The sequence below is a fragment of the Vicugna pacos genome, chromosome 14 (assembly GCF_048564905.1).
Source record: "Vicugna pacos chromosome 14, VicPac4, whole genome shotgun sequence".
NCBI classification, from domain to species: domain Eukaryota; kingdom Metazoa; phylum Chordata; class Mammalia; order Artiodactyla; family Camelidae; genus Vicugna; species Vicugna pacos.
This window is the reverse complement of record NC_133000.1, coordinates 63,873,048-63,886,932: the sequence shown is the minus strand read 5'-3', so window position 1 is coordinate 63,886,932 and position 13,885 is coordinate 63,873,048. Positions and strand designations below refer to the sequence as shown.

The 13,885-nt window shown below is 40.0% G+C and overlaps 1 protein-coding gene and 1 non-coding gene across 10 annotated transcripts in view; both read left to right on the top strand.

Moving 5' to 3' along the window:
• The window catches only part of DOCK9 (dedicator of cytokinesis 9), a 254,743-nt gene that overhangs the window by 145,993 nt on the left and 94,865 nt on the right, over nt 1-13,885 (top strand). For all 9 annotated transcript variants that reach the window (XM_006208324.4, XM_072976485.1, XM_006208321.4 and 6 more), the window contains 4 exons: nt 2,548-2,722; nt 3,713-3,780; nt 12,246-12,320; nt 13,588-13,728. In XM_006208324.4, the coding sequence (XP_006208386.1) occupies nt 2,548-2,722; nt 3,713-3,780; nt 12,246-12,320; nt 13,588-13,728 (459 nt within the window). The remainder of the gene's footprint in view (nt 1-2,547; nt 2,723-3,712; nt 3,781-12,245; nt 12,321-13,587; nt 13,729-13,885) is intronic.
• LOC116283245 (small nucleolar RNA U13) lies at nt 6,451-6,554 on the top strand. Its single transcript, XR_004192806.1, has one exon. It is a non-coding gene; the product is annotated as a small nucleolar RNA U13 (small nucleolar RNA).

The following is a 13,885-nucleotide window of genomic DNA, read 5'->3' as shown; positions in this document are numbered from 1 at the left end:
AGTTGCTGCATCTATTTTGCCCAGTTCTCTAGTGGTTATCATGGGAGAGTAAGTCCAGACCCTGTTACTTCTTCACAGCCAGCATGGAACTTAGGGGTCCAAACTCAGGTGGCTGCAGGAACCAAGCAGTGAAATTAAATGAAAGAAGAGGCCTGGGTGTACAGCGATAGGGAATGCTGGGGACTATGACAAACTGGAGCACAGGTGGTCCAGTTTAAAGGGGCAGCTGCTGCTGCTTGGCAGAACCACCAGCTCAGGGCTGCCAGATCATCTGGTTTTTCAAGAGAACCAGAAATATAAATTTTTAGTTAAATCTTGGTATTTTTAATTATTGGTAACTAATTTAAAAACAACAACAAAAACAAAAACACTGTGCAGAACCAAAATTTAAAAGGGTAGAATACATGAAAATGTGTTTAGGTCCCAGATCAAGATGATAACACCACTTAGTGTTCCCTGAAAATCATTTTTGCATCAAATCTAATCAGCACACAGCAGTCTCTGGTAGTCATCCAACTTCAGCTGAAAGCTGCCCCTCTGGAAACCACATTATATCAAAGTATGTCAACTCACAGCGTAAAGGAAGGCATACCAGAACACCTTGTCAATGACAGTGAAATAACTTCCTGTGTGTTTTTCCCACATAGGAGTTTATTTGTATCCTTAAACTGAGAGACCTTTTAAGTTTATTTTTTAGTTGAGCTTTCTGGCATTGACTTTTTTAAAATGTTTATAAGCAAAACTAAATATATTTGGCAATTTCATTTGGAAGGTAGAAGGAATTACTTTTGTTTTGTAAGAGAGTTTTATTACCTGTCTTCAGTGGAGTGTATAGGTGATTTATATAATGCAACATCCTTGATCATTTAGTCTCAACATCTTGATCATTTAGTGCATTTCAGAATCTAAGGTTCTGACTTCAGTGGACGTCTCTTCCTTCAAATTCTTTTGGCAGATGTGGCTGATACTGTTTTTCATTTAATGAATTGTATCTAAGGCTTCAAAAATTGTAAATACTATGTTTTTATCCACATCTGTTTATAAGCTAACATCCAAAAGTTATAGCTTCAGTGTTTTGGGGTTTTTTTCTTAATATTGCTTTTGGATGTTGTAAAAAAATTAGTTGATTAATGCTGTGAGTTTAAGAAAGAACCTGAACTAGAAAGAACCAGTTGTAAATCTTGAGCCCTAAAAGTATTTTAGAACCTTAAAGTTGATAACACTTATTTGGCAGGTAAGGAAACTGATCCTCAGAAAGAGGAATAATTCAGAATTAGGCCTAATGCTCGCCCCACTTTTCACTTTTTATTTTCATAATAGTGAGTACGTGAGGGGCATGGGGGAGAGAATGTTCATTTCCAGCCTGTGGCCCCTGCTCTGACTCTTGCCATGAAGTGTGAGGTGCATGGTATGGCCCACCTGGCCTTCTGTGCACAGCAGTCCGTGTGCTCCGCCCAGGGTGGCACTCTCCTGAGAACCTCGCTGCAGAGGGCACAGTGATGCCTTTGAGGGGGTTGCCCTGTCCCTGAAACCTATACTGAGAGCCCACCCAGGGGCTGCAGCTCACCAGCTAGAATTTCAGTGGATGAGTGCTCCGCTCTGCCCCCACATCCTGGGGAGTTTGTGATGTCATATCCCTCAGCCTTTACCTACCAGGAATCTTGTGTCCTGTTCCCCAGAGCTGACCCTCCATCTAGTGCAGTCACCAGGGTGATTTTACCCCCTGGAGATGTTTGATAATATCTGGAGACACGGTTTGATCTTCACAACTGAGATGTGTGCTGCTGGCATCCAGTGGGTAAGGCCAGGCTGCTGAACAGCCAACAGTGCACAGGGTGACCCCACAACAGAGTGTCATCACTCCAAGTATCAGTAGTGCCAAAGTGGAGGAACCCTGGGCTCAGGCACATTCATTCATCATTGTTTAATGCACATGGATGCTGTTTTTATACTTCGAGTAAGCCCCCCTTTCACAGGCATAAAAACGGGAGGCATGAGGAAAGCTGGGGGAAGGTAGACATGGTATCTAAATACCTTTTGGGACTCAAAAATGATGAGAAAATTCCAGATAAGGAAATCAGACATATTGATAGATAACACTTTGCTTTTTAAAATATAATACCACACACTACTTCACTTCAACAAATAGGAGCTAGAAGAATTGAAATTTTTCAGTGAAATTTCGTTCATTCATATATTTTTTAAGAGCCTATTATTTTCCAGGCAGTGTTCTAGAAATAGGGATGTAGCATTGAACAAAAGAAGTCTCTGCTCTGAGGCACTTCCATTCTATTGAATGAGACAGGCCACAAATAAGATAAATATGTGAAATATGTAGTATGTCAGGTGGGAAAATAAAACCGTGAAGAAAAGAAGGCAGGGAAGGTGGGTAGTGATGGCGGTTTATGGGGGGAGGGGCTCCCCTTTTAAAATAACTTGGTCTGAAATGCCAATGAGATCCTACCCATTAGCAGATAATGAAGAGAAGAATTTTTAAGGCTGTCCAGTCCTTTTAAAATGCATCTCTTTACCCTTTTTCCATTTCAGAACAACAAAGTCAGGCGTTTTGCTTTCGAGCTCAAGATGCAAGACAAAAGCAGTTATCTTTTGGCAGCAGACAGTGAAGTGGAAATGGAAGAGTGGATGACAATTCTGAACAAGATTCTCCAGCTCAACTTTGAAGCTGCGATGCAAGAAAAGCGAAATGGAGACTCTCATGAAGGTAGGCGAGTGTAGCTTTCCCCTTTGTGCGTGCACACTCTGCGGGTGTCTTAGACTTTGCCAGAGGGTATAGGAAGTAGGCAGATGACTGCACAGGTGCATGGAGGTGGGACAGATGTGAGCTCTTTACAGACGGCCTGTCAGCAAAGGTTTTGTCACAGTAGAATGCACTCCTCTGGCATCATTTGTATAAGGAAATCATGTCACGGGAAGAATCATAGCTTTGGACGCAGAAAGGAAGACCTGAGTTCCTCCTGAGCCTTCCCAGCAATACCATCTTTCAGCTGTGCGATCTCGGGCAAGCTACTTACAATTTTGGAACCTTAGTTTACTCACCTGTAAGATGAGAATTAAAAACAGAACTTGCTGGTCAATGGGAAGATTAAATAAAAAAAAAATGTATCTCAAGTACCTGGCATAGAGTCAGCACTTAAAATACTAACTGTAGTTTCTATTCTTATCATTAATCATATCCTTTGGAATTTTCAAGTCAAACTCAGGATGGGCGGAAGCCTCAGATTAAGTTGGTGGGGGAAATCTGGCTACGTTCTTGACAATTCGTGCTTTATGTCAAGCCCTTGGACAGGTGATTATTCCCAACCCTGGCTGTGCATCAAAAGTGCCTGGGAACTTTTAACAAATACCCTTACCTTTGTCCCACCGGAGATTCTGATTTCGTTGGCCTGAGCTGGTGCCTGGGCAGGCCTGACTCTCAGCGAGCCTGGTGGGTGTGGCCCTGTGAGCTAGTGTCCACAGCTAGTGTCAGTTCTGGTTAGACAGTGTCCATTCTGTTGCAACCGTCAGATGTTTAACGCTCACCACTGGGCCTGGTGTCAGCATTTTTAAAAGGCTCTGAAGTGTTTCAAGGGGGCATCCAAAGTTAAAAACCACTGTGTTAGAGGGTACATAAGAGAAACAGCCTTCCTCCTCCTGTTTTAAATAAAATACATTCAACTAGGAGTGATTTAGGTAATCTGTTTCGCTGTTTTAGATGATGAGCAAAGCAAGTTCGAAGGTTCTGGTTCCGGTTTGGATAGCTACCTGCCTGAACTTGCCAAGGTAACGTCATCTTAAATCTTCTGCTCTTCATGGAATGATGTTGAAATGATTAACAGTTACATGGTAGGAAATTATTAAAATGAGGCTGTAGTTATTGCTGTTATTTGACCTAAATATTTGGTGAGGTGAAGTACATTACATTACTGCATCAGATTTTAGTCTGTTTTCCAGGAAGTGCCTTACAAAGTATTCTCTTTTTATTATTCTTTGTCCCCCCTCATAATATTTAACACCATGAGTATTAAAGAAATAACCAGGATGCACAGATAAATGTTTCCATAGTGACATGTTACTTACTGTGTTCACACACATGCTTTCTTTATTCAAGTTAGTAGATACCGTTCCAAAGAGTATGGATCCATAGTAATCTTGTTACTAAACCAGAGGACTGTCTGAGCTATAGGAATTCTTCCTGGATCACTCTGAGTGGGGGGGAAAAAATCAGTTATACTTGGTTTTTATAATTTTGAGAAACTTAAAAGTTACTGAAAAGCACAAAGAACAAAACAGCCATATTCCCACCACCCCAGTTCAATACCTGTTACTATTTTTTTTTCAGCTTCCATATTTTTTAAAGAAATAAATTATCAGTTATATTTGAAATTCTTTTTTAAACATTATCTTTCTACATTCCCTCCTTCCTCCACAACCCCAACTAGAGGCAACCACTATCATGAGTTTTCTGGAGTTACTTCCATTTAATTTTTATATTTTACCAATGTATCTGTCATAAATGGCTGTGTTTTGTATGTTTAATATGTTATATAAATGTTAATGTATTATTCTGCCCTTGCTTTTATTTTTAATTCAGCCTTGTTTTTTGAGATCCATCCAAGTTGGTGCATAGATCTAATTCATCCCTTTTATTGCACTGTGTAAGCATTTTATTTTAACAGTTCTGTTATTTCCAATTTTTTTCTATTACAAACAATGCTACAATGAATATCCTTGTACTCATCTCATTGCGTGCATCTGTGAATGACTCTTTTTAAATGAGAGAAGTATCTTTGTCTTCTTTGGCCCTTTATGTTCTTACTCTGTTACTGCCTTTCTATTCTTTTTTTTTTTCTTTTTTTCCAAATGCAGTGAAACAGAGACCCTACACACCCACATCTTAAACACTGTAATAGAAGACATGGTTTATCTATATACGATTATAAATAGACTAGCATCCAACATTGACCTTTACTTTTAGGCAGCATGGCTGTTCTAAAATATAAAATCTCCCTCCCTGGCTAGGACTTTAGAGTATTGTTTTTCTTTAGAACTTGACTGTTACCGCAGTATCTTTTTAGCACCTGCCTATTAAAGCTAATTTTAGTGCCACCATTGTAACCTCCTCCTAGACTGGGAAGAGTTTTGGCTTGTGTGTTTTGTGTTTTCATGTTACGAACTTCTGGGTATCATATTTTGCACTCAGATTTGCTTTTTGTTTCTGGATGTTTTGGGGTTCATAATTTCTCAAAGCAAAATGTTTGTTGAGATAGATAATAGATGCAGTGCAATCTAGAATTCAAAAAGTAACTTTCTACATTTACTGGGTGAACACAGTGGATACCTAGGAAAAGACTCATATTATTTGAGCCTAATGTTGATTAACTAGAAATCTGTATTTTTTCCTGTGAAGACCTATAGAAGTAGTGCTTTCCTTTCTTCTCTTACTGCCTACTACCAGCATAATGCATAATTCTTTGATTCTAAGACCTGAGCTATATATATCACATATATTTATTCTTTAAAAATGTATATATAACATATTTGGAGCTGTTTTCAAACTGTGGGTAATGACCAAGTTAGCTGAAGCTATTTTAGTTGGTAAAAATCAGTTAAATTTGTTTCAACCTCCATTTCTTACTTTTGGTTTTGATTTTTTATTTTCTTATGGAAGTAGAACTTACATAGAGTAAAATACTCAGATAGCAGTCGGATTTCACCTTTGTACACCCACACGACCACCACCCACATCGACACAGAGAACACTTCCAGCACCTCAGCAGACTGTCTTGTATCCTCTTCTCAGCTGAGACCCATGTTATTTTGACCTCTGACACTGTAGGTTAGTTTTGACTGATTTAGACCTTCCTAAAAGTGGAATTATGCATACGTACTCCGTGTCAGGCTCCTTTAGCTCAATATTATGTGACCCAGATTTTTAAAAAATGGATACAATTGAATAGAAAATATTAAAGTACCCTGCTCTTAATAATGATAGATATTATTTAAGTGATATATATATATAGTGTGTGTGTGTGTGTGTGTGTTGGGTTGTGATGTAAATGTATTTCTTACTGTGGGTCACGGTCAGAGCCTAAAAAGTGCAGCATTATAAGGGGCGTAACTGTTGTTTCTTTTCCCCCAGCTCTCAAATGTTTTAAAACCATTTTAACTTAAGAAGGTAGAAACAGGCAGAAGGTAATTTTTCAAAGGGAAAAAGAAAAAAAGAAAATGAAGATGTGCTGTCACTCATTAGTACGCTGCCCTCCACTTGTGGGGCGGGTGTCTGTTGGTGATGCCTCTTGTCCACCTTGGGAGGGGCCCAGGCTCCAGTGTGCCCGGCTCCCAGCCTCATCCTCATCCAGAACCCAGTGTGCGAGTGGTTTTGGCTGTTTTCACCCTCTCCAGGGTATCTGGGTAAAGGATCATTTGCTCCTGTCAAGAAAGCAGGGAGAGATCCTTTTGTAGTTCATAAGCGTGATGATTGGGTGTTCACGCGACTGTGTGACGTGTGCCTCCCTCGAACCTTGTTACGACGTCGGCACATTACCCGTCTGACGTAAAAAAAAAAGAAAGCAGGGAGATTGACTGATACCTGGTCACCCTGATTTTAGAAGTGGATTCCAGTGTTGCAGAATCCGAGACTGAATAGGGGGTGGTCCGGGGAGAGGGTGCGAGGCTCGAGGCCCACAGCTATGCAAGGAGGGAGAGTTGAGTCAGGGGTGAGGAAGTTGAGAGGTCAGTACCGGGGGACGGTCCATGGGGAGATCCGGCTACAGTTAAGCTGGACTGTAGAGAAAGGACTAGAGCGATGGGGCCCAGCAAGGTGTAATTTAACAGCAGGACCCTCTCAGGTCAGCTCCTCTTTCTGCTTCATTCATCCTGTTGCCCTGGCTTTTGTTTTCCGCTGTGACTGAGACATAACCAAACAGGATATGAGAGACAGGAAGTTGTTTTAGTACAAAAATAGCTGGTGTCTCATTGTGGAATGAAATGGAAGGGCCCTTGACACACCATAGGAGTGATGTGGACTTAGGTTTTTAGAATATTTTGTATTTTCCTGGCCCTTAGATTGCTTGTACATTCAGTACAAAACATCTTTATTGTTTACTTATGGGGACATACTGTGTATACCCTAAAACCTGTTCTTTTCCTCCTATTGTCTAATATGAATCCAAACGTATGTTTGCTGTAAATGAAACAGCATTTATAGTATCAGAGTACAATAGTCTTATAAACATTTTTATTAAATACACAAACTGGATTTAAAGTTAGTTAATTGGTTTCTTACCTACAGAGTCAAGGGGTAATAGGATCATGTTGTAAACCGATTACTATCTAGTCACTTTTTTTCTGGTTGCATTTATCTTTGGCACCATTGGAACGTCTGTCTGTCTGTCTGTCTGTCTATCTATCTATCTATCTATCTATCTATCTATCTATCTATCTCACCTCCTGTGTAGAGATAGTGTGAGGAAAACCCTCATGCTCCTGCCTTGTATTTTCCTCCATAGCTTTTCTCTTTTTGAGCTCTTTTTGTTCTCAAAGAACAACGGCTCACTCTTAATTTGGTCTCCCCATGTGGTTCTGAAAGAGAATTATTGTTTCATGTTAATCCGAAATTGCTCACATCCTATTATTTTGTAACTTCTTTTTCACAAATGAATTTACCTTTCTGGGTAAATCTTCCACAGTTGAGCACAGGATAAAGTGTGGTGTCTCAAACTTTATACTCTCATCGAGCCTTGGAAGCGGTGGAAACAAAGCATGACAGCTCTTTAAATTAAAAAGTATATATTCTGGCCTCAAAGGATTTTGCTAAGTCTCCTTATTTCCAAACTCTTCTGTTTAAATGAGCCAACAGTCAACACAGTATTTTTCTGGTAACTCATCCTCAAAACATGACGTGGCTGACCTTCGTCTTTGGTTTAATGTTTTACCTCCTCAGAGATAAACTTAAGATGCAGAGTATGCCTAAACTCTTCAGCAGTTCTCCTGGAAACCCTTAAATGTTTGGTCCATGACCGCCTCTTAAACCAAGGAAGAAAACATCGCTGGGGCCTCGTCATTAGTGATCTAAGGTTTACGGGAGTTGGGGAGAATAGCCTTCACTTCAGACACATCATTCTCTTCTGTGATTTCTGAGCAAGAGTCAGATTTTGCAGAGAATGACTCTGTCATTGTCACTTTTCTTTCTCCATTTTCCTCTCCTTTCCCTCTGTTCTGAACCCAGAATGTTAGAGGGGCAGTGGGTAGGATGGCAGCAGCAGGTTTGAGGAAGAACCGGTTCAGTTCTTCCTACACACACACTATGGACTGACCACAGGTTATTTTAAGAGCAGAGCTGGTTTTGACACTTTGAGAAGTGCTGGACATCATAGTCTGTGGGATATTTTTTTACAGCTGTATTTTGTGGGCCCTTAGACTGGGAAAGTACGTATTATAGGAATTTATTTTATTGCCTTTTCTAAAATTTAAGTAAAAATAAATGTGCTTGCTATAGTGAGTAAAAACATTCAACATTGTATGAAGAAAAGTTCATCTTTTCCCTTCAGCCTCCATCCCCACGTTCCTGAGAGCACCAGTCTTATTAACCTGCTGTGATTCCTCTTTCACCAAACCAGTTGCTTGTGGAAACATGTACACATATATGTAGTATTTTTAGTAATTTTTTTAAAAAGATATGCTCATGATAGATACATTACTCTGAAACTTATTCTATCACTTAAAAATGTTTCAGAGATGCCTCTCTGGGGCCATAGAGGATTTAGTTCACCCATTTTCATAGCTTTGTAATATTCCACCTGTGGCTACTGCACACTTTATTCAGCCATCTCTATCCGTGAGTGTTTAGATAATTTTCAGTTGTTAGCCTCTACAGACAGTGCACAATAAACATCATGACATATTTATAAGCTTACTTACGCTCTTATTTCTGTAGGAGAAATTCCCCAAGGCGGGATTTCTGGGTCACAGTCGATTGTGTTTTTAATGCTGTAAGTATTGCCAGGTTACTTTACCACAAGGTTCCTATTTCTTTGCATCCTCAGCAGAGGAGTCAAAAATGGTATTTTACTGCTTTCATTTGTATCTGCTGCTTAATAGTGATGTTTTTCATGTATTTATTTACCATTTGGTTTTCCACTCTCTGACTTCCCTGTTCGTAGTCTTTACTTTTTTTTTTTTTTGGTCTAATAGTTCAAGAGTCTGGGCTCTGAAGCCAGGCAGTCTCAGTTAGAAGCCAGGCTTCTGTTTACTATTGTGAGTTTGGGGCAAAATATTTACCTCTCGTGCCTCAATATTTTCTCTTAAACATGGATAATAATAAGACTGGCTTCCTAAGGTTGTACAAAATTTAAATTTGCACTTAGGATAACATCTAGCATAGAGATGTTGGCTATTAATCAATAAATGATCACTTTTATCATAACAGTGCTTTCAAATATTAATTTTTCCTGTTTTCAGGGCAAAGCCCTGCCCTTTCTGAGCCACATTTTCTTACTGCCTAGGTTTTACTTGGTGATTCCTTCAAACACTGTCTGTCAGGTGTTCCCTCTGTTTAAAGCATTCTAAGCCTTGGGGTGGCTTGTAGCACCTACTACTGATGTTTCTGTTAGAAAACATCATGGATTGTATACAAAGTAAAGCAAATTCTTTGGGTTCAGTCAAGTGTATTCTATATGCACATGTCCTGGCCCTGTTGATGTGAAAATTAAGAAAGGTGATGGGCAAGGTAGAATTAAAACATTGTCCCACGCCCCGACCCCAGCATAGGCCCACGCTTTCCTCTGTAAGCGTGGACAGATGGTCTGTAGGAATGTCCCATAGCCTCCAGAAGCCTTAAAGCCTCATGGAGAGCATCAGGATAGACTTTGTCATGGAAGGAGACTTGAACTGTCATCCTGTTGAACATTTTTACTTAGAAATAAAAATGGAGTCCAGGGAGGCTAAGTGGCTTGCTCAAGTTCACACAGCTAGTTAGTGGCTGAACTAGCACTAGAACCCAGTTTCTTAGTTAACATTCTGGTGGTCATTTCATTTTGCTAGACGTAGATAGGTTGTTAAATATAGTCATGATAGTGTTTGGGTCATTGCTAAGAACCTATTATAACAACTACCTGGTGGGAAGGGTGTAGCTCAAGTGGTAGAGCACATGCTTAGCATGCACAAGGTCGCAGGTTCAATACCCTATACTTCCTCTAATAAATAATAAATAAACTTAATTACCCCCCCAAAACAACTAAAAAAAAGAGTAACATGGAAGAATGCAATGTGTATTTGAGTGTGTGTATGCATGTAACACGTGGACATAAAATGTTACATTATCATTTAAAAAAATAACTATGGCTGAGAAAATTAAAAAAGTGCTTCATTTTATTGGCTGTGGTTAAAAATGTAATAATAGACCTCTTTAAGCCACCAGCAGAGAGGACAAGATGCCTTCTCCCCTATGGCTGTCACTGCCCATCATGTGCTGAGATGTGACTCATGGTCTTTGGGCAAAGGAGCAGATGAGAGAGGACATTCTATTCTGACTCTATCAGCTTAACCATGGAGATTAACGTGGAGAGTAACAAAGAGCTCTGACTGCCAAGAACAGTATATAGATTTAGAGGCTTCCGGTGTGAGGAATAATGTGTTTGGAGACGATTTCTATCTTGTGAATGTCCTAGAAGCTTCTGCTTCTTCCTGTTCCCAAACCCTACTTCTCCAGCCCCCATCTCTCACTGTATGTCTCTTTCCCTCAGTGACTTCTTCTGTCCATCCCTTCGGTGTTGGGACCCCTGGGCTTCTGTTCACAGACTGAGTTTCACTCTTCCCCCAGGGAATCTCACCCACTCCCAAGACTTCCATCCCCCGCCCTGTGCTGATGTTCTCCAGGTTGGTAATTCCAGTCTCCCTCCCTACCCTCTGCTCAAGTTCCATCTCTCTAGCTGTCTACTGGATTTTCCCAGTTGGTAATCCCACAGGCATCTCCAAACTCCACTCTACCATTTTCTTCACAAACCTGCCCTTCCTCCTGAATTACCTGAGTTAATGGATTGACCAGGCTACCCCAGCTAGGGAGGTGAGATTTGTTATGGGCCTTGCTGTGAGACTGGGAGGCTGTTGTGATCAGGAGAGACCACGTGGACCTCCTAGTCTTTCCCTTTTTAATCCATTGCTTCAGCCCTACCTGAGTGGTGGATCTAAAATGCAGAACTGGTTATTTTATTCCCTTGCTTAAAATACTGCAGGACTTTTTTGGATTCTGAAATCCCCAGGCCTTCACATACAAATCCCAGACTCACTTCTCTTTTGTCATCACATCCAGCCATTTAGTTGTAATGAATGACTTGGTCATTGCTCAGGTGTGACTTGTACCTTAGTACCTCCTCTTAGAATGCCCTCTTCTCCTTTTCTGGCCAAATGTCCCTGTCCTTCAAAATGGGCCTTCCTCTGGGAGCTATTTCCTGACAATCATCCCTAGTGAAGGTTAGCTCACTGTACCGTGCAATTTCTTTTGCCATTCGTATTGCTGATTATATTCTATCTTCGCAGATGATGATCCCCAGTTCCTTGGGGATAGGGAGTTAATTTTATTTGTGTTTGTGTCCCTAGCCCAACATAGGTGCTCATAAATATTTAATGAACTAGCAACTCCTCCTTTTGCCTGCCACAAGCACTTATGGCTTTCCTTCAAGATCTGCTGTAGTTTTCTTTATTCTGTCATCCAGAGTATACTCCTTCCTCTTCCTTTGCTTGCATGCTCAGTCTTAGGTTGGCCTCTAAATCCTTTCTACCATCTGGGCTCATTTCCACTCTCAGCATCTGTCTATTCTGTGCATCCTTTTCATTCAGTCTGAAATGTTTAATGTTTTCCTCCTTTTTGCTGTCTAAATTCCACCCCTTCATTCACAGCTCATCCCTTAGTCCATTACTTTATGAAGCCCTTCTTGATAACAATGATTAATGATCCTCTTTTGCTTTCCGTGCACTGGTTTTGACTCTCCAACTGATTGTCAGCTTCACACGGGCAGAGATAAAGTCTTAACTTCTCTTTTCCCCTACAGCCCTTACACAGTGTGCTATGTACTCGATAATCTATCCTTGTTCACTGACATGCAGGTCATTCTCCAAGGTGAGGGCAGAGCTGTCCGGAAATCAACTCTTCAGGATGGGGTAGCATAGCTCTCAAACATATTTAGACACCTCTGTAAGGAAAAGTTCTTTTCTTTTTAATGTAATTTTTATTTTTGTCTTGTTATCAGAGTACCAGAGAGGCAGAAATCAAACTGAAAAGTGAAAGCAGAGTTAAGCTTTTTTACTTGGACCCAGATGCCCAGGTAAGAATTATTTTAATATTTAAAATTTAAAACTAAGTCAAGGTCAGTTACTTGTTTCTTTATTTATTTGCTTTCTTGTACCTATATTTATATTTATATTTATGTATATTTTGGATTGACAACTAACATAACAATATAGAACATACAGGGGATAGAGGAAAAATGAAAATAACCTGTAATCTCATTACCACAGCACAACCGTTGTGAATATTTGATATTCAATAGATTGTTAGAAATTGGTGGAGATTTACCCAAAGACACTGTCAAGTCCACAAAGAACTTACATGATTTACCCCATAAAATCACCAGCAGAAAATAACAAGCATCACTGCAGATGCCCAGTAGACGGTGATCTTCCCTGACTAGCCCAAGCTCAGTCCCAGGTACAAGCCTTGCAGTGCATGTGGTCCATGTCTCTGTCCCAATAACATCCAGAACACCGTGCGGTGAGGGCTTCCAAGACTGCCCACCAACAGGCTGCTCTGATGGGACATTGTTCTGCCGTATTTCCTCCAGTAGTTTCCTCTTCTTCATCTATTTTTTTTTTAAATGGAACTACTTTTCCCCATTTTCCAATGTTCACAGACTTCATAGCCATATATATGTGTATATATAGTTTTTTTGCTTTTTGACAATTTTTTAATTTATTATGGTAAAGTATGCATAATATAAAATTGGCCATTTTAACCACTTTTAAGTGTGCAGTTCAGTGGTGTTAAGTAGCTTCACATTATTGTACAACTATCACTGCTACCCATTTCCAGAACTTTTTAATCCTCCCCAGCAGAAACTCTGTACCCATTAAACAACTCCCCACTCCTCCCTCCCATCACCCCCTAGTAACCTCTATTCTATTTTCTGTCTCTATGAATTTGCCTATTGTAGGAAGCTCGTGTATGTGGAATCATACAACATTTGCCTTTTTATGTCCAGTTTGTTCCACTTACCTTGTTTTCAGGGTCCATTCTTATTGTAACATGTGTCAGAATTTCATTCCTTTTATGGCTGAGTAACATTCCACTGTATATGTACACCACATTTTGTTTATAGATTCTTCTGTTGATGGACACTGGGGTTGTTCATCCATTGAGTAGATATACCATTTATTTGGCCATTATTATATACTATATAAATGTGTAAAACAGTAATACTATTGTGAGTAAATGAATATTTCCATATTTTAGCAGTTTCTTTAGGGTACATTTGTTATGGGACATTTTTAATGGGAACATAATATGTTTATATATATTTACATTTTCTTTTAAAGAAGCTTGACTTCTCATCAGCTGAGCCGGAAGTGAAGCCATTTGAAGAGAAGTTTGGAAAAAGAATTCTCGTCAAGTGCAACGATTTATCTTTCAATTTGCAGTGCTGTGTTGCCGAAAATGAAGAAGGACCGACTACAAATGTAATTTTCCTTTTAAAAAATGAAGATTAAATAAATATATTCAGAGGTTTCAGATGTGTCTGTTGCAGTGCAGTAAGGACTTGGCAGTCCTAGCTCCTGGTATCAGAGAGGTGCAGGCAGATTGGGGTGCAGAGGGCTATTCAGACTGCAGGGACGG